The following is a 26,772-nucleotide window of genomic DNA, read 5'->3' on the forward strand; positions in this document are numbered from 1 at the left end:
CTGTTTCTGACCACTAGGCTGTGCTGTCCTCTCTTGGGGGTTCTGCCCACTCCTGGCACAGCCTTCTTCCCCAGAACCTGTGAGGCTGGAATGAGTTTACTGGTTTCCTTTTCTGTCTCCCACCGAGCCACCATGGAGGCATAAACCATCTGCATATCCCCCTTAGTGGCCCAGCCCCAGGGACTCCACATGGACTGGACATGGGTGATCCTTGGGTCAATGAATGACTGGCGGATGGCTGGCTGCAGGTCAGGGCCAGGTCCCACCAGCCCTGGCAGAGGGACCTGGAGAAGAGCTGTCCTGGGAACATGAGGTGGAGAGCCAGACCTCACCTGCAGCCTGCCAGCTCCTGGGGGAGAGAGACGCTCACCAAGCTGGGGGGGGGGAAGGGGAAGGCCCAGGGTTTGCAGGAACAGGTGTCCTCCTCCAGGGGCAGGTGGAGGGGTGGGGCCCTGGGTCCCATGCTGCCTGTCCTCCGGCCCCTGTTTATCTTGCCCAAGCCAGAGCATCTATGGACAAAGAGGTCACAGAGGGACTCCAGGCTGGTCCAGTCCCCTTGCCCAGCATCCGAGGCTGGCACCCACCCAGCATGGGGACAGCACCCGACCTGTCTTGGCCAGGCGCTGTATTTCTGCTCATCACGCCAGGCCCCTGCAAGCCATGACTCCCACGGGCCTGGGGGATTGATCACAGCTAGAAGGCGTGTGGCTGGAGTGGGCCTCCCTGTCCTTCCTTCCAGCTGAGCTCCCTGGCGTGGCCTCTGTGGTGCTGGCTGGGGTTCCATGGCTGGCAAGAATCCTGCCGAGTGCACCAGAATCTCCTGGGGCTGTACTGGGTTGGGTGGGTGCAGGTGCTTTTGAGGGAAGACTCTGAACTCAGCGGTGACATTGGGGCCAGAGTCTGACCTCAGGCCACCGAGGTGGCTCACTTTGCCAGGGTGTGCCCAGTCTGGCCCATGTTGGCTGGTGGGAGCCAGCGGTGACATTTTTAGAAGTTCTGGAACTAGCTATCAAACGCAGGTGCTTGGCATCAGCTCTGGCAGGAGTGTTCATCCACAGGCTGGGTGAGCGCCACAGGTCAGGGTCCTCTCCACCTCCCACTGGGTTCCCCAGAGCATGGTGGACTCCCCTCCCCCAGCCTCGGTTTCCCTGTGTAAGAAGGGAGAGCAATGCCCACCCACCCCTTCAGGCTGGCTCCACAACTGAATGGGAGGAGGTCTAAGCAGGAGACCAAAGGGGAGGGGGGTCTCCACACTGGTCATCGCTGTTGTCACCCACAGAGCTGCAGCTGGACCATGTGCCTAGCTGTAGGAGGGGCGCCCGAGGACGTGGGCAGCATCTGGGGCGGGCGGGCTCTGGTCTGTGCACCTCTCTTCTCTGTAAGGGGCGTTGTGATCCCAGTAGCAGGTTGGTGAGTGTGGTGGCACTGCAGTCCCCTTAGGCCACACCCGTACCTTGGGAACTGCCACTTCCTCGATTGCCATCTGGTAACCCAGGCGGACATCTGTACTGGCAAGGGGTCGGGAGAGGGGGCTGCAAGGGAGGTGGAAGAGGGGCAGGGAGCCTGGAGGCCACAGCAGGAGGGTCCCAGAGAGCAGCCACAGCACGTGTGGGCCTGCCCATTTTCAGAACCAAGGTGCTGGGGACGCGGCTGCTGCATCACGCCACTGGAGTTGGCCTCACCTGTCTGTCGAGCCCATGTCCCACCCCATGGGGGTCTCTGGCTCTGCATCCCAGCTGGCACCTGAACAGGGTGACTGGCCTCCTCTACCTGACTGTCACCCAGAGACTGGCACACGGCGTGGTGCCATAGGAGGGCGGGGCAGAAGTCAGCTTTGCTCTGCGCCCACCACAAATTTGCTGAATTTGAGGGTGAGCTCTTTCCCTGGTCAGGCAGTGTCCGTTGGGCACAATTCTGAATTCCTGTTGCCTAGGGTACGGCCTAGCACTTTGTAGGGGTGCAGTAAGTCCAGTTTGAATAAGTAAGTGGCCTCTTCTGGGGAAATGAAGGATGCCTGGGCCAGCTCAAAGCAGGCTTGGTGAGCAAGAGGTCACCAGGCAGATGGGCCTTCATTCCGAGGGCGCTGGGGAGCTGAGGCTTCAGGGGGGCTCGTGGTGTGATGGGTGCTAGTTTCAGAGAAGACCCCCTGAGACTGCAGCTGCTGGGTCACGTACCCTGGGCCAGGATGAGGCAAGAGCAGTGGGCAGAGGAGAGGGACCAGCCCTGCTGACTGACCCCAGCACCCTAGCCTGGGGAAGTCTGGCCAGGGCCATAGTGGCTCAGTGCCCGAGCCCCTGCCTGGAGCAGACAGGCCTGAGGGGGTCTGGTGGTCACGCTGACGTGATGAGAACTGAGAGGCGTTGCAGTGGCTTGAATAGCTCGCCCCCCCTTGCCCGCCTGCTGGCTGGGGTCTAAGGAACTGGGCATGAAGGACAGGGCCCGTGGGACCCCAGGTGCTGGGAGGACAAAAGCCAGTGGGCCAGCTGGCCTGTCCAGACCCGGGTAATCCGTATGAGTCAGCGTCAGGCCTGCACGCTCCTCCGGGCACGGGGACAGCATATCACAGTGTGCAGAGCCCCCAGCACCGACGGCTCCAGTCATTAACATGCTGCAGGCGGGCAGACTGAGGCTCAGAGCCAGCAGGGCTCGCCCAGACCCCACCACCAGGACCTGAGAGCCACACCGGCCCCCACAGCCACTTCGCCTGGTCGGAAGCCCTCTCCTGTCACTTACTCCCCTACCATGTCCAGGTGGCACTGCGATCGCGTGTGACAGCAGTGGTAATGCTCACTAGCTGCAGTCACCAACTCTCAGCAGATTCTTGGTGCTGGGCAGTTCTGTTGTCCTCGCCTCGGTCCCTCTCGCAGCCAGCCTGGGCGACTCCCATTGGAGGTGGGGAGGTAGAGGCTCGGAGTCACCCAACATGCCAAGGATCCCTGAGAATGCACGGGCCTGGCACTCTCGCCCTCCAGCTGCTTTGCCAGGGTCCTCAAACCTCAGCACGCAGGAGAACCTTCCCAGTGTTCCGGCCAGGGGAGCAGGGCCGGGCCAGAGAATCTTCTTCTTCTTCAGGAGAGAAGCCCGGGTGATTTGAGGGTGCTGGCGGAGACAGGCTTTCTGGAGCCTGTTTTGCAAGAGAGCAGGCGGGGAGCAGGTGGTCTCCTTCACCTTGACCCGTCCTGAGTCAGTGTCTGGCCTCAGGCCACCTGGCCACCTTAAAGCCCCAGGAGTCTGATTGAGGGCAGCCCCTAGAGGCTGTGCTGAAGCCAGAGCTGGGTGTCACCCCTGCTCTGGGCACAGTCCAGCCTGGCCTGGAATCAGACCCAGAAGCTTGACTGGACCCTGCTGACCACTGGCACATCCACTGCTGCCCGTCCCTCCCCCAGGCCCATCTGCCCTGCCAGCCCAGCCAGCAGACACTCAGCAGGGGGCCCATCTGGCCTGGGTGGAGAGGAGCTGCTGGCCGCCATCACTGCCTCCCCCACCCTGTCCCTGACAGCATCCTTCCACACCCACCCTGGCCCCCACAGAGCTGGGCACAGCCACAGCTCAGGGACCCAGGATGCAGGGGTTACCAGAGGTTCGTGACGTCCTCCAAGGGGCCTACCTGTCTTGGAAACATCGTGATGACTGGAATAGTGCCCAGCCATGAGAGGGGACCGAGGACTGAGGTTCGCTGTGAAAGCCCTGCTGGGTGGGCCAGGTCCCTGTCCTGGGAGGCCACGCGGCATGGTCCAGAGCAGGCCACGTCCAGGGGCTCAGGAAGCGGGCGGTGGCTGCCTGGCTGGGGAGGAACGGGAACACCACGATGGGGCGGTGGGATTGCCCTGGACTAGGTAGCAGGGATGGTTCCCGCGTGGCGCGTCCAGAAACCGCCAAGTGTGAGTTTGGTGTGGTGTAGGTCAGGCCCCAGCCCGCCACGGTCTAAAATCAAACCAGAACTGCCGCAGTCTCTGGCTGGGCACAAATCACGAGTCTCCACACAGCTTGTAGATTCAAAGAGCAATTCTTTATTCCTGAACTCACATCGGCCGTCTACAAACACGTTCTAGGGGAATCCACGTTCTCTGCTCAAATCCACTCTCTCCCAAATCCACTCCGCATGGGCTTCTGTCTCCCAAAATATATTGTCTGACCCTAAGCACTCAAGAGGAACTCAGCAGCAGGATACGCCCTATTCTAAAGGGGGAACACCCTAATCTCCTATTATACTAAACTGCCCTATTCTAAAGGGGGAACACCCTAATCTCCTATTATGCTAAACTGCCCTATTCTAAAGGGGGAACACCCTAAACACGGATCCTGCCCTGGTCCTTGAGCAAGGTCACCTTTCAGAAGTCCTTCCACTAGACAGCATGGGAGTAAGCTGGCAAGGAATTTGTCATACCTACTTGGCTGATGGCTCCCAGCACAGAACCAGTGTGAGCCCAGCGTCTCTTCGAGCCAATGAGAAGCCAGAGTGCAGCGGGAGAGAGGTCACAGGAGGAGCAGAGGTGACCCCAGGCTGCTGCAGCTTGTCCCCAGCCCACGCCGCGAGGCTTGGTTCCCTCTGGCTCAACAGACCTGTCCCAGAGCTGCTCGAGTGCCAGACCCTGCACCCCGAGAGATCTCTGTGCCACAGAGACACAGAGGGTCGGAGCAGTCTCTAGTTCTAAGTCAGATGGAGGCTCCCGGCTTGCTTAGAATAAAGTCCCTGGGCCACCTCCGCCTGCGGGGCCTGGTGTTCTGCCAGAACAAGGGCCCTTCTGCCCTCACTCCAGAAAACACTGCTTCCCATGGAAAGTCCCTCTTGTCTGTCTCCCGGGGCGCTGCTGTGCCCAGGGCCAGTGTGCGCGGTGCTCCCAGTCCAGTTGTCCTCGTTCTGTGTAGAACACACCCCACACCGCGTACCACTCCAGCTGCTCCTAAGCACACGGCTCCAAGAGGAGCCACCAACATCGAGTTCCAGACTCTTTCCTGGTTCCCAGAAACTCTGCACTCACTGGACGACGCCCACCTCCATCAGTCTGGTCTTGAATGAGTAAATGAGTGACCAGTGGAGTTACTGAGAGCCTGTCCCAGGTGGCTGAGCGCCCTCGGAAGGTACACATTGCCGTGTTGTTGCACGGGTGAACAGATCCACTGGCTCCGAGACGCAGAGAGGTGCAGTGTTTCCCCAGAGTCACAGCTGGCAGGAGTGGGAGCTGAAGCAGGTCTCCCTTGGCCAGACAGCAGCTGTTCCTGGGTGGACGCCACCGTAAGGGCACCGCCCAGGCCTCCCTCTGCTGTTCCTTTCTCCCAAGGCCACTGTCTAAGCAGACATGGCCAGAGTCTTCAGCTGGGCTGGCTGGCCATGTGTCGCAGCTCCCCTCATGCTGACGTTCCCTTCCTCCTGGAGCTCCGGGGGCGGGTGCCAGCTATGGGACTGTCCCCGGGCCTCACAGTGAGTCAGTGCTAGGCCCAGTGTAAGAGCTGACGCGGTTCCACCCGCGCTCCCCGCTTGGAGGTGCTTTTCCTCTTAGGAGCCCGGCTGGGGGGTTGGGGCTGAGGCCAGCACTGGCCCGCAGCACCCGCCGGGTTGTGAGAGGATCCAATGCCCAGCCCTGGGGTTCTGCCCGTCCCCCTCCCTGGTCCTGTCCTCTGTACATAGGAGGTGTGACCAGAGAGGGAGGTGGCTTATACAGGTCACAGGCAGGAAGGAGGTGGCTTCCTCCTGAGGCCAGGCCAGGGCCTGGGGCTGGGGCGGGCACCCGCTTCCTGTCCTGAGGATGCCCTGGCCCGAGGGGCAGAGCCTGGGGTCCTGCGCCCTGGCCCACCCACTCAGACCCCCACGCCTCCGCCAGCCCCTCACGCCCTGCTCCAGCCCAGTGGCCCAAGCACAGCTCAGGGAGCTGCCTCACTCCTCCAGGCCCCCCAGGCTCAGGCTGCAGGAGAGAACTGCTCACCAGGCCTGCGTGGTGACCAGCGTGGGGAAATTAGTGACCCTTGGATTGTCACCCCTGGGTGAGGACCATGAGCAGGTGCCCTGGGTGAGCACAGAGGTGCGGGGCAGGCAGGCCTGTGATTGACAGCCCCCAGGGAGGCCCCTCCCCTGCCCTGGGGGCAGTCCGTCCTTCCCAGTCCCCCTCAGCTACGTGCCCCTCGCCACATACTCATACTGACTTTCCAGACCCGGTCAATGCTGTCCCGATTCTGAGAGAGGCTGGCATCTCTCCTGTGTGCCTGCGGCCGGCCAGGCCTGCTCCTCCCGAGGCCCACGGTGGAGGGCCTGCAGGGGGACGGGACGGGGCTGGGCTGGCGTCCTGTCGGCCTGCTCGCTGGCTGGGAGGTCTGCAGGAGACGCGGGCCATCTGCTGTGTGCTGGGCTTTGCCTACTCTGGTGGGCCTGGCAGGGGGACATGGCTGCCCACCTTGTCCTAAGTCCTTCCCTGGGACTCTGGAAGACGCCTGCAGAGCCCTCTCTCTCAGGACCCTTACCTGGGATCACAGCTGTTTGTCCAGTAGCCCGTGGCTTTCCTCGGCCCCCGGGGGCATTGGCCCCTGCCCAGCCACCCCTGCTGCATCTCCTGGCCCCCAGGCAGCCAGCACACAGCACCTGAGATGACCGAGGCTGGCTCTCACCCTGGGAAGCACGTAGGTGCAGAACCTCCTCCCTGGCCCTCAGACACCAGGGCCCTCTGCTCCAGGCCTTAGGCCACATCTTCAGCTCTCTCCAAGGGCCCTCTTCACAGGGTGTGTGGGGACTCTGAGCCCAGCACCTGCTCCTCCCCAGGCCCATCTCTGACCCCTTTGGTGTCCTGAGACCCCCAGGCAGGGGTCAAGTTCAGGGCTCTGGGGCCAGCCCGCCTGACACTGAATCTTGGCTCCGCCCCCACTAGCTGGTGGCTTCTGGCAGGTGGTCGCCCTCTGTGCCTCGGTGTCCCCGCCTGTACCTGGGGTGATGGTGACTGTGACAACTCTGGACTTGTGGAAAGGACTCAGTGTGTGCGGCGTGCTAGGACCAGGCCACCCAGGACGTGACCCGAGGCTGGACCTGTGGTAACCTCTCCTGGCCTTCCCGTGTCTGACTCACTCTCCGTGGCAATCCTGAGTCCTCATCTGCCACCCACCTTGTCCCTCAAGACCCTGCTCCTGTCACTGCTTCCAGAGACTCTCGGATCCTCTCTGCCTCACCTGGCCGCCCCTCACCTGCATGTGTCCCTGGACCTGGGGTGCCCCTGGAGGGCAGGCCTGAGGGCCCCTCTTCCCAGGTGGGGCCTGGCTCCTCTTCTGGGAGCCCAGAGAAGATGCTGGGCAGATCCACTCACGGAACCCCAGCCCAGGGGCCTGGCACCTGAGCCCCCTTCTTCTCCTGGGTGCCTGCCCACAGCCCTCCTCCTCCCTCCTCTCCCAGGCCTGGACCCTGAATTGCTCATCAAACACCACAGTCATCAGAGGGACGCTGGGCTTGCCCAGGCCCCCTGCTCTGAGCTCCAACACCTGATGGATCCTTAATGGTGTAGACAGCACCCAGGGAGATGGACAAGGAGAGGGAGAGTCCCCGACAGTATCTGAATCTCCTGCATTTGTAAGCCTTGGCCAGAACCTCCAGAGAACTTTCTAGTCTACAGGCTATCTGGTCACAGTTCTCTAGGAGAACTGTGACCAGGTAGTGATGATGATTTCCATTTTACCCATGGGGCAGCCTTGGCTCAGAGAGGGTGACTGGTTCTGGTGAGGTCACACAGCTGGTTAAGTAACCGGGCTGAGACTGGAATGCCCACATGGAGCACCCTGTCATCTTCGAGGTCCACAGGCATCATTTCCCCCACATGGCATAGTGGAGAAGAAATCAAGCATGTGCCCAGGCCAGGGTGTGCCCTGTGGAATTAAGTAAGCTTCCTAAATTTGTAAACTGGACAGATTATATTCTTTGCAAATCACGGAGTTCTCAGTGCCTCTTTCTGCAGGTTTGTCTTCCTCTGTTCCCTTTCTTTTCTTCCGCAGCTCCAGCTGCACGTGTGTCAGGATTTTCCCCCCACTGTTCTGGGGATGGAGCCCAGGGCTTGGAGCAAGTGCTGAGCCACACCCCTGCCCTTTTTATTTCATTTTGAGACAGGGTCTTGCTAAGTTGCTGAGGCTGACTTTGAACTTGCCATCCTCCTGCCTCAGCCTCCGGAGTAGCTGGGATGAGGTGCGCCCTGGGGCCCGGCTCAGACCTTTTGAAAACATCCCACAGCCCCTACACATCTCTGCCCTTTTCTTTTTAAAACATCTTCGTTTTGTCTGTTCACAGCCTGGGCGGTTCCTGTTGACACCACGCGCACCGACTCCTGCTTCCGTCATCTCTTTGTGCTCAGGATCCCGGCATCTTTCTGTTCCAGATACTGTCTTCCTGGGTTTTAGGATTCCCACTGAGCTCCCTCCCCGCTCTGCCGCCTTTCCTTTCCTTCTTCTTAGGTGTGAGCAGGCTGTCTTCATGTCCTCCACAGCTCTCTGAGCTGCTGAGCATCTCTGTCTGTCAGTTCTGGCCCCAGGACACCTCAGGGTCAGTGGTCCCTGATATCTGTGGAACCTGGGCTGGTTCCATCTCTGGTGCTGTGCCGGGTGCCGCAGGACACACGGGAGGGCGGGGGTCTCTGACATGCCGCTGTCACTTCCTGTGGATATACATTGTGGATATGCATTGCAGATCCTGTTGTATCTGGAGACGGTCACTGTGCCCGAGGTCAAGCGTCCGCTCTGGCTGCTGGTGGGCGGTGCCGGGGACCTCGATCACTTCTCTGAGCCTGCAGCTGTTTGGAGCCTGCCTCGTGTGAGCATGATCCGGGGGCAGCTAGAGACATGGCAGACTTTACCTGCCACGTTTGGGGATCCCTTCTCCCAAGAGATCTTTCCAGAACCTTCTCTCTCCCTTCTGCAGCTGGCGGGGTGTCCTCACACTGTTGTCTGGTGTAAGCCTGGAGACGGTGGCCGTCTTGAGTTTCCACAGTTGCGTGGCCCTGGCTGGGGCTTGTCCTGGGGCTGGAGGCGGGAAGCAGGCCCAGCATAGGGCTTTTCTTCAGTGGCTGCCACCTGCTCTGGGTGGCCATCCCAGCCTTCAGATTGTCGGATGGTGGTGTTTGTGGTCATTTAAGGCCTGTGGTTGCCATCCGTGGGGGCTGCTTGGTGGGGCTTCTGGGCAGGGCGGGCGCCCTGGGGGCAGCGCAGGGAGCAAGCCTGGTGGGCCAGATGTTGAGCTGCCCCCTGCGGTCAAGACTAGAGGTAACAGCGACATAGCACCTCCAGGTGGGGAGTGCTCGCGCCCTGCAGGTGCACCCAGTGGCCCTAAGGCAGCTGTGGGTGAGGCCACTGAACTGGGATGGAGAGAGGAGGGCTGGCGGGGGCTTCTGAGAGGAGGAGGTGTGGGGCTGAGACGGGCTGCGCCCTCAGGGTGAGAGGATGGCCTAGGTCTAGAGGTGGCACCAAAACTCCTGACTTCCTCGTTTGGGGGATGGGAACTTCCAGGTCTCAGGGGAGGCCACTTTCCCCAAAGACAATGAAGATGGCCACTGTGAAAACCCCACTGCGCAGCTCCCCCAGCCACCTGCTGGGCCTGGGCAGGCAGGGCTGGGCTGGGTGAGGGGGCTGCGCTCGGGAGGTTGCCCATCGTTACCTGCAGAGCCAGGTCGGAGGGGCTGGTGGCGGGACTTGGCAAGGTGAGGCCGGGCCACCATCCAGCTCACACACCTCAGGGCTGCTCTCTGCACGTTCTCTAGAGGCAGAATCAGAGGTGACAAAGACCTTGAACTTCTGTCCAGCAGATTGTTTGAAGGCATCATCCCTTGGAGTCCTGGTCTGCTCTCCCTCTCTCCTGACTCTCTCACCCCCTCCCCCCGCTGGGTTCATGGGCCTCTAATCCCTGGAAGACTCTAACAGGCATATTGCAGGTGAGGAACCAGGGCTCAGAGCAGCTGTGTGACTCCCCGGAGTCACACAGTCGAGGGGCTGGAGCCCAGCGTCCAACCCACGTTTCTGCCTGACCCAGGAAGAGCGCAGGGGTCGCTGCTTGCCGAGGGAGCTGGGGGTCTGCAGCTGCCAAGTGGAAATAGTAATCTCTCCCCGGGGGCTGGCGTGACGTGCGAAGGAGGCGGTGGTTATGAAATGACATATGAATCGTGAGTCGCCTGCAGACGTTAGTGTCTGTTACTGTGGTAACCACCCAGCTTCTGTGGCCCTCGTTCACTCTGGGTAGCAAGGTTACACTGGCATTTAAATTTAATAGCACTGTTATTTTCCACCATAAAATAATATACATTATTCATATGTCCAAACACATCAAATTGCATAGATTAAATGTGTGCAGATTTTGCATTTTGATTACACCCCAATAAACCCTTTTTTTAAAAAAAAAATAATGTATCTTCATTACAAAAAAATCTGGAAAACAGAAAAGTAGAAAGAGGAGGAAAAATTATTTAATTTCAGCCACACAGAGGAACCTCTGTTGGCGTCTTGGGAGGTTTTCTTCCTGCCGTCACTCGGCTGTTTGCTTATCTAACCTGGCTGTGATCACTGGTCTACATAATCAAAGACATTTTACATACAGTTTTACATCTTGTTCTTTCCCCTTGGGGGGTTTAATATGAAACAGTGAGAACCAGCCCACATCTGGGAGCCTGGCAGGTCCGGGCTGAGGCTGGGCTCCATGGCCGCCAACAGTTCTCTGAAGGACAGGATCAGGGGCCAGGACATTCTGCACCGAGCTCAAGGGACGGGTGCGTGTTTCCTCTGGGCCTTGTTTTAAGTGTTAGCAGAACGTCGTGCAACTATCTTCACGACCACCTTCTGGCTTCTCAGTTGGCTTTTCTCTTTCCTCTCTTCTGTCACCGTCAAAGCTGGCATGGGTGGCTCAGAGGGTAGTGCCAGCCGGGAGCTGCTTCCCAGAGGTCTACATAGAATGACACCTTAGACTGACCCACCACATGCCACACCGAGTTTCAAAGTGCCATTGCCAATCAAGGAGCCCAAGCTGCTGCCCGAGCGGCCTTGCGCTCAGGCAGACAGACAGACAGCCCGCAGACAGAACAGCACCGTAGGAGAAGCCAGTCTGGGCTAAGGGGGTTGGGCTACTCCAGAGGGGCTCTGGGATACAGATGGCGATTTCAGCAAAGGTGTTCCAAGCTGGGCCCTCAAGAAGCAGCAGACGAGCAGAACTGAAAGACAGGGAAGGAGCTCTGCTGATACTCAGGGCTACCACCCGCAGGCCCGAGAGCAGTACTTTGCAAATGGAGCCCAGAGTCAGGAGAGGGATAACTGAGATGGAGTAGTGGCCGGGGCTGGGGCGGGTGTCGTCCGTCATCTGTGGTTGAGCTAAATCCCCAAACCGCTTCATATAAAGTAATTATGTAGCCAGATGCAGGACTGTGACTATGATCCCAGTAACTTGGAGGCTGAGGCAGGAGGATCATAAGTTCAAGACCAACCTCAGCAACTTAGGGAGCCCCCTCAGCAACTTAGACCCTGTCTCAAAATAAAAAAAATTGAAAGGACTGAGGATGCGGCTCAGTAGTAAAGCACCCCTGGGTTCAATCCCTGGTACCCAAAATAAATAAGTAAAGCCGTTCATCTCACATCTACAGAGGCCAACATCAGGTCTCGTCTGGCCAGAGACTGGCATGTACCTCCTTCCTCTGGGATGGGTGGGCTTCTGGGGAGGCCCTTCTCCTGGCAAAGGCAGAGGTGCAGGGTGGCAACTCTAGTGCCCAAGCCCTTTCCAGTGTCTGCCGACGTCCTGCAGCCCCAAGCAAATCACAGCTACACTCAGTCAGGGGCAGAGAGCAGGTTGCCTGGCCAGTGGGGGCACTGCCAAGTTCCATGGGGGCACGGGAGAGACAGGCTTGGCTTCCTGATGTGTTCCACGTCGGGGCTTTCAGCCCTCCTACCCCTAACCCTACTCCTACCCCTGCCCCTAGCCCTACCCCTTATGTTACTCTGAGACGGGGCCACAGGAGGCCTTTGAGCAGGGGCATGAGGTGGCAGCCTGCCTCTCACTGCTCCATGGAAGCTGGCTTGTAGCGGGTGACGGCAGGGAGGTGATGGTCAGGAGGTGTGTGGCATCAGGTGGAGGGGGAAGCGGCTGGCATCTGGGTCTGTTGCCCTGGCAGCAGGGTAATGTTGCGTCAGGGAGAGATGGAGTTGGTGACTTCAAGGCTGGGGGTTGTTAGCGTCTCTGGCGCTGCCGTCCCTGAGACCGGGAAGCGGCAGAGGGGGCAGTGTGGGAGGGTCAGAGGTCAGGCTCTGAGCAGACACGCTGTGTCCCAGGAATTGACGCCTGGCTGCTGTCAGGAAAGGGAACCTGGGGCCAGGCAGCCTGCTGGCATCCAGCCTGGGGGGAGGGAGGGCGTCTCTCCTGGGGCTTGTTTGAAAGTAGGTCCAGATGGCTAAAGTCAGGTCAGGGGTCTCGGTGCCTAGAGCCCAGGTCAGGAACGGAGAGCTGGCAGAGCCACCGTGCATGGGGGGACTGCTCTCTGCTTGGGCATATGGGGAGAATGGTCTAGAACAGTCTGTTTTTCAAACAGACTTGAAATGCGGGTTTCATAGGCTCACCCCCACTCGTCAGGGGTCGGGTATGAGTGGAATCAACGTGTTGGTGGCAGAGCCCGGGGACAGCGGTAGTGCAGGCCAGCTCTCCTGGGAGGGAAGCGTCCTTCTGCCAGGCCACGGTCATCCCCCCAAGTTTTCCCTGGCCCCCAGGCTGGCCCCTGGAACATCCGGGCTGCTCATCTCTGACTGGACCCTGAGAATGCTGGGGACGGCAGGGAGGCCTTGTACTTCCCAGGTGCCAACTGTGGGCCTGGGGGTGGGGCCGTCAGTTCTCTTCAAACGCCTGCCCGTGCAGTGGCGCCAGCCCTGGGGGCCGAAGGCTCCAGGTAGCGGGCGACTCTGGGTGCCCCGTAAGGAAGGTCCCCAGGATCCCTGAGGAAACATGGGTGGGAAGAAGAGCCGGAGGAGCAGCGGCCAGGACAAGCAGAGCTGGGCTCAGCCTTCCGGGCACAGACAGGAGGACCCCAGAAGCCTGCCTGGGGGCTGGGCTCTGACGGGAGGGAGATCCACCCAACCCTGACTGGGTGCCGGTCCTCGCAGGCCCCTGGCAGGCCAGCGTCTTGTCTGCCCACGGAGATGCTGGGAAGGGCTGGCCGGGCCCAGGTGGCTGGAGTCCAGGGGCCGGGGGTTCAAGACAGGAGGGGGCCACATCTAGGTGCCTTTAGATGCCACCTCCAGTCTCCACTGAAGTTGCCCGGGTTCTAGGAGTTTGCCTGGCCACTGGGGTCCCCCAGTCCCACCCCCACCCCATCCTCTCAGGGTGGCTTCCTAAAGGCCTGCATTCTCCAAGGGCGTCCAGTGGAGACCTGTGCAGGACACTGTCTTGGCCCATGCTGACCTCAAGTCTAGAACGTGACCACCAGCTGTCACCCAGCCCTGAGACTGTGAGCTCAAGGCTCAGTGAGTGTCCCACATGCAGGGGGACGCCGCTCAGCACAGGAGGAAACCTGCAAACTAGAAGGGAGGGAAGAGGCAAGAGGGACGCACACCCCAAACAGGGCTCCGCAGTCCGGGGAGGCCGGGAGGGGCCCTCCGCATGCTCCCCCACGTCTGGCTCCTTAAGGTCCTCTGGGCACTAGTCCAGCGCCTGAACCCCGTTCTAACGAGTGCGCCCTCCTGGTTCTCTTCCCCCAGCCGATATCATCTCCACCGTCGAGTTCAACCACACTGGGGAGCTGCTGGCCACAGGCGACAAGGGCGGCCGGGTTGTCATCTTCCAGAGGGAACCGGAGGTGTGTGGGTGGGTGGGGCCAACAGGGGGCAGGGCCTGGTAGAGGCTGACCGGTGGGCGGGGCCTGATGGGGTGGGGTCTGGAGGTCCAGGGCCCGGGGCTGAGGGAAAGATGGGGATGGGAACGGGCAGGTGGGACGTGGACCACTGCGCCTTTGGCTGGGTGGTGTGTTGACTGCACCCTGTGAGCTGTGCCCCTGTCCTAGACCCCAGAAAAACAGCTGAAGCCTCCGGTGAGACCTTGCTCTGCCTGGGTGACCTGGGGCCCTGGGCCAGAGAGGACAGGGAGGAGGATCCCCTCCCTTCCAGTAGTCCTGCCCTACCCTTGCCTTGCGGGGTTTGTTGTCAGCAGAATTCTGGATGAAACAGGAGACCTGGGACACCTACCTCGGGGGTCACTTCTGAAACGCTAGCTAAAGGCCCCCCATTCACTGAGCACCTACTATGTGCAAACGCCTGGCTGAGTCTTGGGGCACTCTCCTCTTTGACTCTATTGCTCACCTCCAGGGCAAGGATCAGCACCCATTGTACAGATGAGCAAGCAGGCCAGTGACCAGCTGGTGCACAGCAGGCTAGCCATGGAGACCTGAGCTGGCAGGGGAGGGAGGACACCCTGAAGCCAGGAAGGGGGAGGGGCGGAGAGCTGCCGCATGCCCTCCTGAGCAAGGTCCAAACTGACCTCCTTGTCCGCCCACCCTCCCCTCAGCTTGCTGCTGTAGCTCTGCGTCCCTTCCCCCAGGCACCCAATGGGGACAGATGCATCTTGGGCCTGAAAGAGCTCACCAGGGTCACAGACTAGTCCAGGGCCAGCATCCGTGACCCAGTGCATCACTGGCCAGCCCATGTGGATTTCACCAGGTAGATCAGAGTGCCCCCCTGGGGGCTAGTGGAGCCTTCCTCTTGCCAAACTGCGGAGGGAAACTAAATTGGAAGATGTGAGCTGCTCCGTGTTGGATTCTCTTCATTTTAACGTCACTGATCTTTTTGTCATAGCCAGTGCTCCTGGGAGATGAGGAGACTTGGAGGCAATTATTGCAAAGAACTTTAAAGGTTTTAAAAAGACACTTTTAAAAAATGAACAGAAATACCCAAAGTTGTGGCTTGGCAATATCTTCATCTGTCCCTGGTTGCAGTTTTATGTCATGTAAACTTGAACTGTCTACTGGGAAATGGCCTCTGTTGCACGTGGCAGTCCCCCTCCCTCATTTGGGGAACGCCACCAGGAGCCTCTTCACTGTGGTTTAAGTTCTGCTGCCTGAACCAGAACAGGAGCCCCCAAGGTGGGTCAGGGACGATATTGTGCTCCAGGCCCAACACTGCAGGATGTCCTACCCCAGTGTGAAATCTCCACTCACAGTTTCCCTCAAGTCAGGCACCTGAGACAGGAGGGTGGTCATAGCCATGTGACCTCAGTGGAGTGAGTGGCGGCCCCTAGTGGACACAAAGCCCTGGAAGGTCCACTTGCCTGAGTCTCCACTTGCTGCTCAGTAAGATGGGAGCTGTCCTGGTACTCCCGTTCCCACACAGGAAGCCTGGAGAATATGAGGGACAGCCCGAGAAGCCCTTAGCTCAGCGTCCACCACATAGTAAGTGCTCAGTTAAATGTGAACTGGTCTGGATTGAACTGACCAGGAGGTGGGGTGTGGCCTCAGCCACACAGAAAGTTATTAGCCCTTTTTAACATGTAGTTTCCGTTGGCCTTTGAATTGGACCAACTGGTGCTCGTTGGCAGCCAATTGCAAGGCAATGTCTAGCCTCTGAGGTTCTGACCACCCAGCCCCTTCCCTGTGTCCACTTCCCCTGCCCTGGCCAGTCCTGCAGCTCAGCTCTGTCCCTGGGGTCTCCTTGCAGAGTAAAAATGCTCCCCACAGCCAGGGTGAGTATGACGTCTACAGCACTTTCCAGAGCCACGAGCCAGAGTTCGACTATCTCAAGAGCTTGGAGATAGAGGAGAAGATCAACAAGATCAAGTGGCTCCCGCAGCAGAACGCTGCGCACTCGCTGCTGTCCACCAACGGTGAGGCCCCCGGCCCTGTCATCAAACGCTATCTTGCTTTACTTGTACTGTGGGCATTCTCCTAGGTCTGTGCGAGAGCTCAGTATAATATTTTGAGCAGCATGAAATCCTGCCTCTTGCCCAGGTCACAGCCTCCTTGGCTGGACCTGCCTGGCTAGACCCGGGTTGTAAATAGTCACGAGCACTTGTCTGTGGGGTGGAGGGGGCTTGATGTTTCAGACGAGGGTCCAGGTCAGGACACCCAGTGGCAGCTGACACAGGGTGGACCCTCCAGCCTGGCCGCCAGCCCATCCCACAACTGCTATGCCGCAGGCGTATAGTGGCAGTCAGAGCAGACTGGCTTAGGAGCCTCTGTCGTTCTGCCTCAGGAAGAGGATTCCTGCCCCTGTGCAGGTGCCACCAGTGCCCGCTGGGCCGCGTTCACTCTGGGGCAGCAGCAGGTGCCATCCTGCCTCAGCGGCTGGGGGGCTTCTGCATAGCAGGGTGCTACTCAGGAAGAGCAGGTAGCCGCCCTCTCTCCCCGCAGTGAGGGCCTTTGAAGAGGGGATGGAGCGGTGGTCCTGCCTTGGAAACGAGTAGAGAGGCAGATAAGGAGGCTCGATAGGGTCAGGCCCTTGGCCCAGCTGTGCCACCTTTGGGACCAGTCACGAGGAGAGAACAGAGTATGGACAAGCGCCCACGTGCAGGTTCCCCGCATCAGTGCAGGTGAACCGCGGGACCCCCTGACTGCGAACAGGGTGACGAGAGGTGCCTTCAGCGCCACGTGCGCAGCTGGCGGTCCTGGAGATTCTGCCCCTGTCCTGGTGGCTAATTCTGTGTCTCGTTTTCCTTTGTTCTGTCCCTAAAGATAAAACTATCAAATTATGGAAGATTACCGAACGAGATAAGAGGCCCGAGGGCTACAACCTGAAGGACGAAGAAGGGAAGCTTAAGGACCTGTCCACGGTGACGTCGCTGCAGGTGAGTGGCCTCCACAGGTGGTCCCGGGGAGGGGAGCATGTCCATGCTTCCTCTTTTAAGCCATGAGAATTCTTGGACTTGAAGGGCCTCTGAGGTTTGAGCCAGGGCCAGGGTCACATCCCAGACTGCTTCCTTGTTGGGTGGCCATGGCCAGCTCCCTGCCCCATGCCTCAGTTCCTCACCAGGAGAGGACCCTCCTCCTGGAGGTCAGGTTTGCATGAGGTGTCGGACGTGGGTCTGCAAAGTGCTTTTCATCTGGACGGAGGAGGAGCCCCCAGAGCTTGCCTTGGGAGGTGAGGGGCACTGCGACCCTGGAGGGGCAGCATTCGCGCCCAGGCTCTCAGCTGGAGGAAGCAGAGCAGAGGACCTGTCAGCTGAGCCCTGCCCCCAAGCCTCCGCCACGGCGCACAGGGAAGCTGGGGCGAGCCGAGCCCCAGCACTTACAAGGCCCAGCTGGCCAGGCGGCACTTGTCACCCAGGAGGCCAGGCAGAGCCACTCCAAGGCACAGGCTGGTCCAGGATGATTGAAAGGCAAAAGGTCTCCTCTCCTCAGCAGGAAGTTAGGGAGGCATGGAAGGCATGAGCCACAGGAGGGTTCCCACCCCACCTCTGCCACTGCCTGGCAGCGTGACCTGGGAGGAGGCACCAAGCCTCCCCCAGCTTCGAAGTCCTCATCTGCAGCAAGAACAAACGCTTCAGTAGTGAGCCTGTCTCCCAAGCACTGTCACCACGGGGCTGTCACAAGCGCTCACTCAGCCCTCACCAGATCCTTTAGGCTGGCTCTGTTCCCACCGTCCCATCTCACAGACAAGCAGGCGGACAGCCGGGACCCAAGCCTGGAAGGCTGTCCAGAGCCAGCCTCCTGGTCCTCCACGAAGCGAAGTCCCTGCTCCCAGCAGAGCCACAGGGTGGTTAGCAACGCCATGCTGACAAGACTAACGGTCCCTTTCCTCCTGAAGCAGGGCAGGGGGAGCAGAGCCCCCTTGTCGGTCCCTGGCTTCCAGAACCGTCCACTGATGAAATCGATGCTCACCCAGCGGATTCACTTCTATCCATTCGACACACCTCTGTCCCCTGCTCTGCTCTGGGCACTGGGAAGCCTCAGTAAATGCAGGCCTTGGGTCAAGTGCTGCTCAGAGGAGTGACCTGAGATGCTGGTGAATGAGCAGGGCGAGCCCCGGGGCCCAGCAGCTCCCCATGGCCTGGAATCCCATCTCCCTTGGTTCCTCCGTGACTCAGGGCTCTCGTTTCCACCCAGAAGCCTCCTAATGTGAGGCCTGGTGTCGGGCCCGCGGGCTCCCAGACACACTCACCTACAGCTGGTTGGTGGAGGGCCTGCCGCCCGGCCTCCCGCACCCCGTCCTGGAGAGGCCTAGCAGGTGCTCGCCCGCCCCGCACCGGGGGTCTGGAGAGACGGAGAGCGGTCATCGGGTCGTTCAGACACGCGGGCCTCTGTGACTGGCACATGGCACAGAGATCCTGAGGAAGCCCGGGGGCAGCTACCTGGTGTCCACACAATGGGGGATGATGCCCCCTGCCCAGAAAAGCTTCTGGGTGACGTCCAGAAGGAAGCAGGAGGGTCGCGTCTCACTGGCCTGGCGTCCAGGCAGGGCAGTGGCCCCGGGATCAGAGCCTTGGAGGCGGGACTGAACTTGCCTCTTCCTTACCTCCCCCTTCCCGTGTCCCTCAGCCGCTCAGCCCCGTGGCTTCCTGCCCACCTGTGAGTCCTGTTGGAGGAGCCAACATGCTGGGCAGGTCCTGAGCCCCAAAGCAAGTCCCAGCTAAGACTCACTCCCTGCCCCCAAAGTTTTCCCAGATTTAGAGTCACCGCCATGAGGACCGTGACGGTGACATACAGGCTGGGAGAGCCTTTACCCTCACACCTGATGCTCACACAGCCCCTGGGACTGCAAAGCTGCATGTGTATCAAAGGAGCCCGGTGCTTGTCACTCACTCCAATATTGTCTGTCCCTTCTCCCCCCCAGGGTCCCTGGGAGCTCAGGAACATAGCCTATCATTCACTCATTCATTTACCCACCCACCCACTCACTCACTCCCCAGAGGGCCTCTTGTGTTGGGCCTGGACCCAGCACCAGACACAAACAAGAGACGGTCACATCACACCCTGACTGGTCCCCAATTCCCCGGGGAAAGAGGAGAGCAGACAACAACCTCAAGCTGCCCTAGACTGTGGGAACTCCAGGGGTCTTGGCAGCCTGAGCAGGGTGGGGTCAGTTTCCCTTTACCAGCCTAGGCCAGGCCTTGGGATAGCTCATAGCTGACTGTCCGGCCACCTTTGAAGACCTCATAGTTGAACAGAGCTGCACCCAAGATGCACTGCAGTGCCCCCCACTGTGGGCAGTGAGCTGGGGACATGAGGGACAGGGACATTCCTGGAGGGCAGGCTCAGCCTCAGAAGTGTGACTCTGGTCTTGCGGGAAGAAGCAGGGTTGACTAGGAGTCCAAAGCGGGTGAGCCTTCTAGGCACAAGGCACAGACTGAGGCCAGGGCCACTGTAGGGACTCTGACGTGGAGGCAGGTTTGGATGAGTCAGGCTCCAGTGCTGTAACAGAGAGCCCCAGTGTTCCAGGGTTGGACAGGGAACTGTGTTCCTTGCTGTGAGGAGGTCCAGTGTGCAGGCACCTTGATGGTGTGTGGCTATCCTGCAGCCTCTTTCAGCCCCCAAGGCGTGAGTCCTCACTGCCAGGCCAGAAGGCACACCCTTGCTTAACCACCTGCCCAGGAGCACAGGCATCACTTTGCTGACATCTCATTGGTCAGGATCAGTCACGTGGCCACACTTGGTTGCAAAGGCAGCTGGAAAATGTAGTCCCCTGGTAGGCAGAAACTTCCCAGTGATGTTATTGCAGGAAGTAGAGCAGTTTGGTGGACAGTGGCCTGGTCTGCCATGCTATCTTCCATGCCATTTTAGAGATGGGAAAGTCGGATGCAGAGGGGTTCTTCAGCTACGTAGACACAGTGCATTCAGGCCAGGGCTTGGAACCCATCCCAGGAGCCTATGTAAAGGAGGAAGCCTCTCCTGCAGGGCTGGGCAGATGAGGGACCTTCCCATCTGTCACTGCTCATTTCAGACAGTGCAGCATCAGGATGGTGGCCCCTCGAGTGCTGTGGCCTCTTGTTAAGATCGTGTGCCCTGCCATGCCACTCTCACCTGCTCCCTGCTGCCCCTCTGATCCCCATCCTGCCCTGCAGGTGCCTGTGCTGAAGCCCATGGACCTAATGGTGGAGGTGAGCCCACGCAGGATCTTCGCCAATGGCCACACCTACCACATCAACTCCATCTCTGTCAACAGCGACTGTGAGACGTACATGTCCGCGGATGACCTACGCATCAACCTCTGGCACCTGGCCATCACCGACAGGAGCTTCAGTATCCTTGACAGGGGCCCCATGGGGGTGGCTTCAGGGGTGCTGGCTTGGCCACAGACAGGCTTGGGGGCCTCCGCTTTGCCTAACTTCTTCATGGAGGCACCTCTGGTTCAGTGTGCATGAGCCCAGAATGAGCCCAGGTAGACTCAATGAAAGCCTTAAAGTCATGGCCACTGAGGATCACATCTGACCTCTCCCCTCCCCTAGAGTGGCCAGCATCCCATCCTCCTGGGGCCTCTCTGGGACAGCAAAGAGGGCAAAGGGCCCAGGGTTCATCTGTCCTGGAGGAGGACGCCTGACCCTCCTGGAAGCTCCTGCAGACTCCTCTTGGGGCCTGAGGCAGGCTGTATCCATGGATGATGGGCAGAACTGGGGCCTTTCTAGGGCTTAGAGGGACAACCCGGGAGCAGAAGCTCAGCTGGAGTGGGGGCGAGGAGAACCTCTGCTCAGTGGTCCTGTGTCAGAGCAGGTGAAGGTCAAGAGAGATGACTGGCTCACATTGCCTGGTAGGGGAAGGACCCTTGATCCATGAATGTCAGCCTGGGGAGGGGTGAGGTTTGGCCCCGGGGATGGTGGTGGACAGGGCAGGCAGGCTGCTGGGATGTCACTGTGCTGCAGAACATTCGTGATGCTGCCCCAGTGAGGTGCTGCCCACAGGCTTGGCCTCCCATGCTGCGTGGATTTTCACTCAGGTCATCCTCATGGCAGCCCCGGGAGGCAGGCATGGTCACCAGCATGGTCACCAGCCCCTTTCCAGACAAGAGAACTGAGTCACAGAGCCCAGGTTCACTTGCTCTGAGCCGACAGCAAACCCAGGCCCTGCAGCTCAGATTCTTCACCCAGCCTCCACTCTGACTGCCCTCTGTGGGAGTGGCCACCTGGGGGTGATGGGAGAGGGCACCCTGGGACCTTCGTGCAACTGAGTCTCCAAGTGCCTGTCAGTGCTGGCCCCCAGGGTCCAGACGGCTGAGCTCCCTCAGGACTGTGAGCCTGGCTGGACAGTGTTCCTCCAGCAGACACCAGGACTGGCCAGCGGGGAGAGGGGGAGCAGGAGGGAGCAGGCTGGGGGTAAGAGGAAGGACAGAGAGTAACAATGGCTTCTGGGCAGGGAGACTCGTCCAGCAGGAAGATAATTGGGAGCAGCTCTAAGCAAAGCCTCTGAGGGGCCCTGGGCCCAGCAGGAGGCTTGGCCACACGTGGGGACCGTGTGAGCCTCAAGCCCCTCTGTGGTCCCTCCTCACAGGACCACAACATACAGTCTGTGAGCCCCTCAGGCTGGGCCCAGCACACAGTCAGCTCCATGGTATTGGGAGCATCTGCCTCCTTGCTCCTGCTCTCCAGCATGGAGGGTGGAGGTGGGGGTGGGTGGTCGGGAGGACTCCAGGAAGTACTGGGCCTGGGACATTGGGAGGGGTGAAAGCCCAGATCTGGCTGGATGGAGGGTTGGGCTGCCCAGATGCTCCACCAGGCTGAATCCCAGCAGGCCTGCCGTCCCTGGTGCTCACAGCATTGGTTGGTGGGACTTGCTGTTGCCGGGTCAGGACGCCTCACTCCAGCTGGTGTGAGCATGGCCTTTACTGACCAATGTAACACAAAGAGCTTCCACACTGGTGGATTTGGGGCTCCAGCGGTGTTAGGGGCGGCTCTCTGCTCATTGTCTCCGGTCTCAGGCTCCATGTGAGTGCCAGAGTGAAAGTCCAGGAGAAAAGAGACCAGCTCTCAAACTCTCTCAGGAGCACCTTAGATGGCACCCTATTGGTTCTGATTGGGCCTGGCTCTCTCCGAACCAATCACTGTTGAGGGAGGGTAAATGCCATGCTCTGATTGGCCAGACTAGACTCACATGGCCCCCTGGTGCTGGAGACCTCTATCTCTGCCCAGCCCAGTGTCTAGGTGTGGGAGGGGTCAGTCCTGGAAGACCAGGACCGCTGTCCACTGCCAAGTCTGGAACTACTGACTGACATCCCAGTGTAACTGACCAAATGATGCCATGCGCATGTCTATGAGGTGGGATGGATTGCACTCTTATGTATAACTATAAAGTGCCAATTAAAATAATGGATTAATAGAAGGAAGGGCTCAAGGTGAGGGAGGAGGGGAGGTACCAGTTGTTGAAGTGGAGCACATTTTGTTGTATGCATTCATGGATATGTCAAAGTGAACCCCACAATTTTTTTTTAAAAAACACTATAATGGACTGGTAAAAACATTTTTAAAAAGAAAGAAAGAAAAAAAGCAAGGAGAATTGAATACAAACACTCCAGGTTTGCAAATGGGGTTGGTGAGACTCAGAGGGCTTCCTGGCAGTGCTCCACAGCTCACAGAGAGCCCCTCCATCACTGGGTGCTCATGGCAGAGCTGAGGACAGTGGCAATGTTACCACCAGCCCATTCACAGGTGAGGACGTGGCTGCAGGGGGAGCCTGGGATGGCTCAAGTCCCCAGCTTGCAGGGCTGAGCTGGACTTGTGCTCAGCCTCCGTGGCCTGGCCCAGTGCTGTCTGCCTTGCCCTGAGCTGCCCACTGCAGACCAGGACAGTGGCAGCCACCCTCCTTGAACCCCGACTTCCTCCTGGCATGGGCCTCGGGGGGATGGGCTGATCCCCGGGGTGCAGTGGGGCGTTGGTGATGCCCTTGCTCCCGGAGGCTCTGCAGCCCGGGCGGGATTGTGCTGCGCTGCTCCCCTCTGCTGTTGGCTTCTCAGGGCTCCCAGGGATGTCCTGTCCAGGACCCTGCTAGGCCCTGGGACCCGGGGAGGAGTGGAGAGGTGCAGCCCTTCCCTGGAGGGCCTGCGGGCTCAGGGGAGGAGTGAAAGGGGTCTTCCTTGCTGGAACCTGGGTCTGCACAGCGGCCGTGGCCACAAGGAGGAGGCAGGAGCGTGACTGTGGGTGAGGGGCTTGACGGGGAGCAGGGCAGAGGTGGCCCCACAGCAGTCGGGCAGGCCAGCCAGGCTGTGGGGCGTGCCTCTCCTGATCTGCGTCACTCATAGGCCCCTTGGGTACCTACTGTGTCTGCAGCCGCCTGTTCATTTATTCTTCCCATTTTTTCTAAGTTTTATTAATTTTCTTTTAAGTCAGTTTTCTTTAGTTTTGCCTAAATGACTATTTTTTTGAGAGGAAATTAGCTTCATGTTGTAAATGAAAATAAAATATTCGTGGTACGTCGCATGCCGTAAATAGGAAGGACAGGGTCAGTGCTGTGAAGTCATTCATTAACATCTGCACTTGAAACAACGGAGATGGAGCCATCCTCGCCCCGCCTGGGGGAGCTCTGTCTGCACTCAGGGGGCCAGCTGCAGCCACCTGTGCCTGTCGAGTACTCAGTGTGACCAGGAAACTGAGGAGCCACGTTGTAAGTTCAGTTCAGTTTTAATAATTCCCGACTTCAGCTAAACAACACCCACGGGGGCTGTGGGCCGCGGGGCTGCTCCGCACTCCATAAATGTCGGGCCTGTGGCTGGTTCTCCTGGTGGAAGGAGAGAGGCAGGTGCTGGAGTGGCAGAGACAGAGAGCAGGGACCAGAAGTCCCCCTCTTCATCATGGGGTCCCAAACCCTGCCCCCGGGATGCTGGTGTCAGAAAGGCCGAGTATACAGTGGCCCTGGTATACAGTGGCATGGTGTTTGCATATAGCCTCTGCACATCTTGCTGTGTGCTTCACACCGTCTCTAGGCCGCTAGCACTGACAGTGCTGTGGAAAGCGTCGTGACACTGTGTCGTGCAGGGAACAATGACCGGGAAAAATAACCCACGTGTTCAGTGGATGCAACTTTCTTTTGAGTATTTTCCATGGCACATGGTTGAGTCTGTGGATTCAGAGCCTGGGGACGTGCAGGGTGACGGCACGTGAACCTGTGACACGCAGCCGCTGTCTGCCTCCACGGCTTCAGGTCTGAGAAGCTGTGGGCACACTGGAAGCTGGGGAACAACACCAGCCAGGTTTGCAGGGGCCGTGAGGCTGTGTGTGGTGGTGGGTGGGACTGCACACACAGCCTGGGAGCCAAGACCAGCAAGGAGATGCAGGGGAGAGGGGACAGCTGGGTGTGGCCATGGGCAGGTGAGGTTCCGAGACAGTAAGAATGTAGGCTTCACAGGTTTGGGACCCAAGTGACCCCAGGACATTAGAATGGTTAGTTGGGAGAGGGTTGATCCTCCGAAGAGCTGTGGTGTTCTCTCTGGGCACTGCAGTCAGCCTGGGCTCCTGCCACACTGTGAGCACACAGATGGTGCTCTCTGCATGCTGCAGGGAATGCCACCTACCAGCAGGTATTTATTGAGCACCTCTGTGTGACAGAACCGTGCTTGATGCTGGGGGTGGAGAGGATCCTGCCCTCCAGGAGTGGATGGGTGATGGTCTATTAGTGAGGTGTCCAGTGTGGGAGCTGGTGACCGATGTGCCCAGCTGGCACAGCAGTGAGCACCTTCCCAGCCATGCTGGGTGCCGGGGAGGGGCATAGTGAGTCAGTCGTGGTTTTGCCCAGGGAAAGGGCAGCCCTGGAGCTGGTGGGGTGCAGGGGGAGAAGGATGATTAGTTGCTGGAACCTGAGCCAGGCCAGGGATCATGAAATGGGGCAGTGTTGCTGGATTACTGGTCCCCTGGGAGCCCGGGGACCTCCCTGGCTGCATATTCTGCCATATAGCTCTGTAAAACCTGGTGTAGCCTCTAACTTTTTGAAAATTGTCAGCTGATGAAAATACAGGTGCTCTGGCTCTTAGCAACAGAGGAGGTGAAAACACTGACTGCCGGGCTCCAGGCAGCCTGGCCGGCAGAACGCGGGCGTGTGGACAGCGTGGAGTGTGGTCTGCAGAGACTCGTGGGGGCCTCCCCTGGCCAGAGTCCTCCTCCAGGCAGCCACAGTTCCCTTCCCGTGGCCTGCTGGTGCTTGGCCATGGAGTGACAGGCACCCAGAGCTGAGAGACCCTGCTCAGGTCCCGGAGAGCCGGCCTCCCTCAGCAGGGAAGGTGCCGTGGCCTGGGTCGCAGGTGCTGCTGCAGCTCTGGTGGTGAGGAGCGGCGCGTCCTGTGGACGAGGAGGCATGTGGGAGGAGCCCAGAGGGCAGGGGCGACTGCATCCAGCTGGGAAGCTGCTGCCAGCGACTGTGATGCCCTTGGGCAGAGCCCACCTGGCGGGTTCTGGATGCTGGGTGACGACAGTCCTGACTGGTCCTGAGAAGAGAAGCCAGGGCTGGGGCCTGGGGCAGAGTGAAGGGCAGGCCTGGTCTGCGACCCTTGCCCAGGAGCCTGCTTGTCCTGAGGGCTCTGTGCAGTCCTCGCAGTCCCCTGGAAGTCCCCTGTTCATCCCCATCTCCTCGTGTCCAAACAGTCCATCTCCCCACCTCCCCTGCTGCCTGGCGCACACGTGGCCCAGCCGGCCCCAGAGCTCACAGAAAGCTCCCTGTCCCACCCCCCTCGAGGTGGAAAGCAGGCCAAGCCTCTCCATCCCACCCCAGGCCATGGCAGCCTGTCCATCTGCACAGCCATGAGGGGCCCTGGGCCCCCTCAGCCACAGCCAGCTCTCTGGTGACCAGGCCCATGGCCTCGCCTCTCGCATTCTGGTACATCAGACTTGCCCTCTCTCCTCTTCTGGTCAGCATGGGCTGTGTACTGCTGACCCCCCTGACCAGCCCATCTCCCTCTCAGAGCCCAGCTGACTTCCACTTGCTCCAAGCATCTGCGCCCAACCCTGTCACTCTGCCATCGTCTGCCTGTCCTTGCTATGTGCCCTCTCATGCTGGCCAGGCTCCTGGCCTCTCTCCAGCTGCACTGGGTTTTCTGGGAATATGACCGCCTCCCCCATTTCTGGCAGAAGGTTGGGATCAGGAGCCCAGTTGAGCACAATCCCTGCACTCCTGTGGGGCTGCACACAGTAGGTGCTTCTGCATGGCTGTAGGTGGTCAGGCTGGGCTTGGAGTGAGAAGCTCACCATCCCCACAGAACCTAAGGACATCACCACCTCTCATCAATGGGAGCTCCAGGGGGCTCAGACCCAGGCACCGAGAGCCCGAGGAGCAGCCTGGGCCCTGGGGCCTGGCAGGCCCAGCCTCAGGCCCACTGCTGGCCCTCCTGGACCATCAACTTCCACAAAGGCAACGTGGGGAACTTTCCCTCTCCTGAGGGTTGGAGCACTCATTCACACAAGGGGCCTGGTAACTGACCAGGCCAGCAACCTGCTGGGGTGTGTCCCCCCTGAACAGTAGCCCTTCCGTATTTAAGGCCGGGCCTCATAAAGCCTCCTCGTCTCTGCTGGTCAGGGTGTCAGCCAGCCTCTGGTGAAACAGCCCCCCGCGCCCTTTAATACCAATGTCTTGAGACGGCTGACGGCACTGGGCAATTCTTCTAGAGTTCGAGCACCTCAGAGATAACAAATGGCCCCGGAGGCCGCAGCTGAGGACCTCTGCTTTATTTTTAGCACCCGGAGGGTTTTGAAGACGGTTCAATTGATTTTTTCTCCCCTGAGCAATTCCTCACACTGGAAGGCTGCGCCAGCCTCCGTCGGGAACAGATTCCTGATTCTCATTCATGGAGCGGGTTCCCACAGCCTGGCAGGGAGCTGAGCGGTGGGAGGTTCAGGACCCGGGTCAGCGCACACAGGTCTGCAGGCTTCACCATCTTTCTGCGCAGGGAACAAAGGAAGGA

General features: G+C 59.5%; 1 protein-coding gene across 1 annotated transcript in view; it reads left to right on the top strand.

Moving 5' to 3' along the window:
* Ppp2r2c (protein phosphatase 2 regulatory subunit Bgamma) overlaps nt 1–26,772 on the top strand; it is a 98,808-nt gene that overhangs the window by 51,957 nt on the left and 20,079 nt on the right. The window contains exons 2-5 of the mRNA XM_076863820.2: nt 13,678–13,775; nt 15,625–15,790; nt 16,638–16,750; nt 19,964–20,141. Of these exons, the coding sequence (XP_076719935.1) occupies nt 13,678–13,775; nt 15,625–15,790; nt 16,638–16,750; nt 19,964–20,141 (555 nt within the window). The remainder of the gene's footprint in view (nt 1–13,677; nt 13,776–15,624; nt 15,791–16,637; nt 16,751–19,963; nt 20,142–26,772) is intronic.

This window comes from Callospermophilus lateralis, chromosome 8 (genome assembly GCF_048772815.1).
Source record: "Callospermophilus lateralis isolate mCalLat2 chromosome 8, mCalLat2.hap1, whole genome shotgun sequence".
Classification (NCBI taxonomy): domain Eukaryota; kingdom Metazoa; phylum Chordata; class Mammalia; order Rodentia; family Sciuridae; genus Callospermophilus; species Callospermophilus lateralis.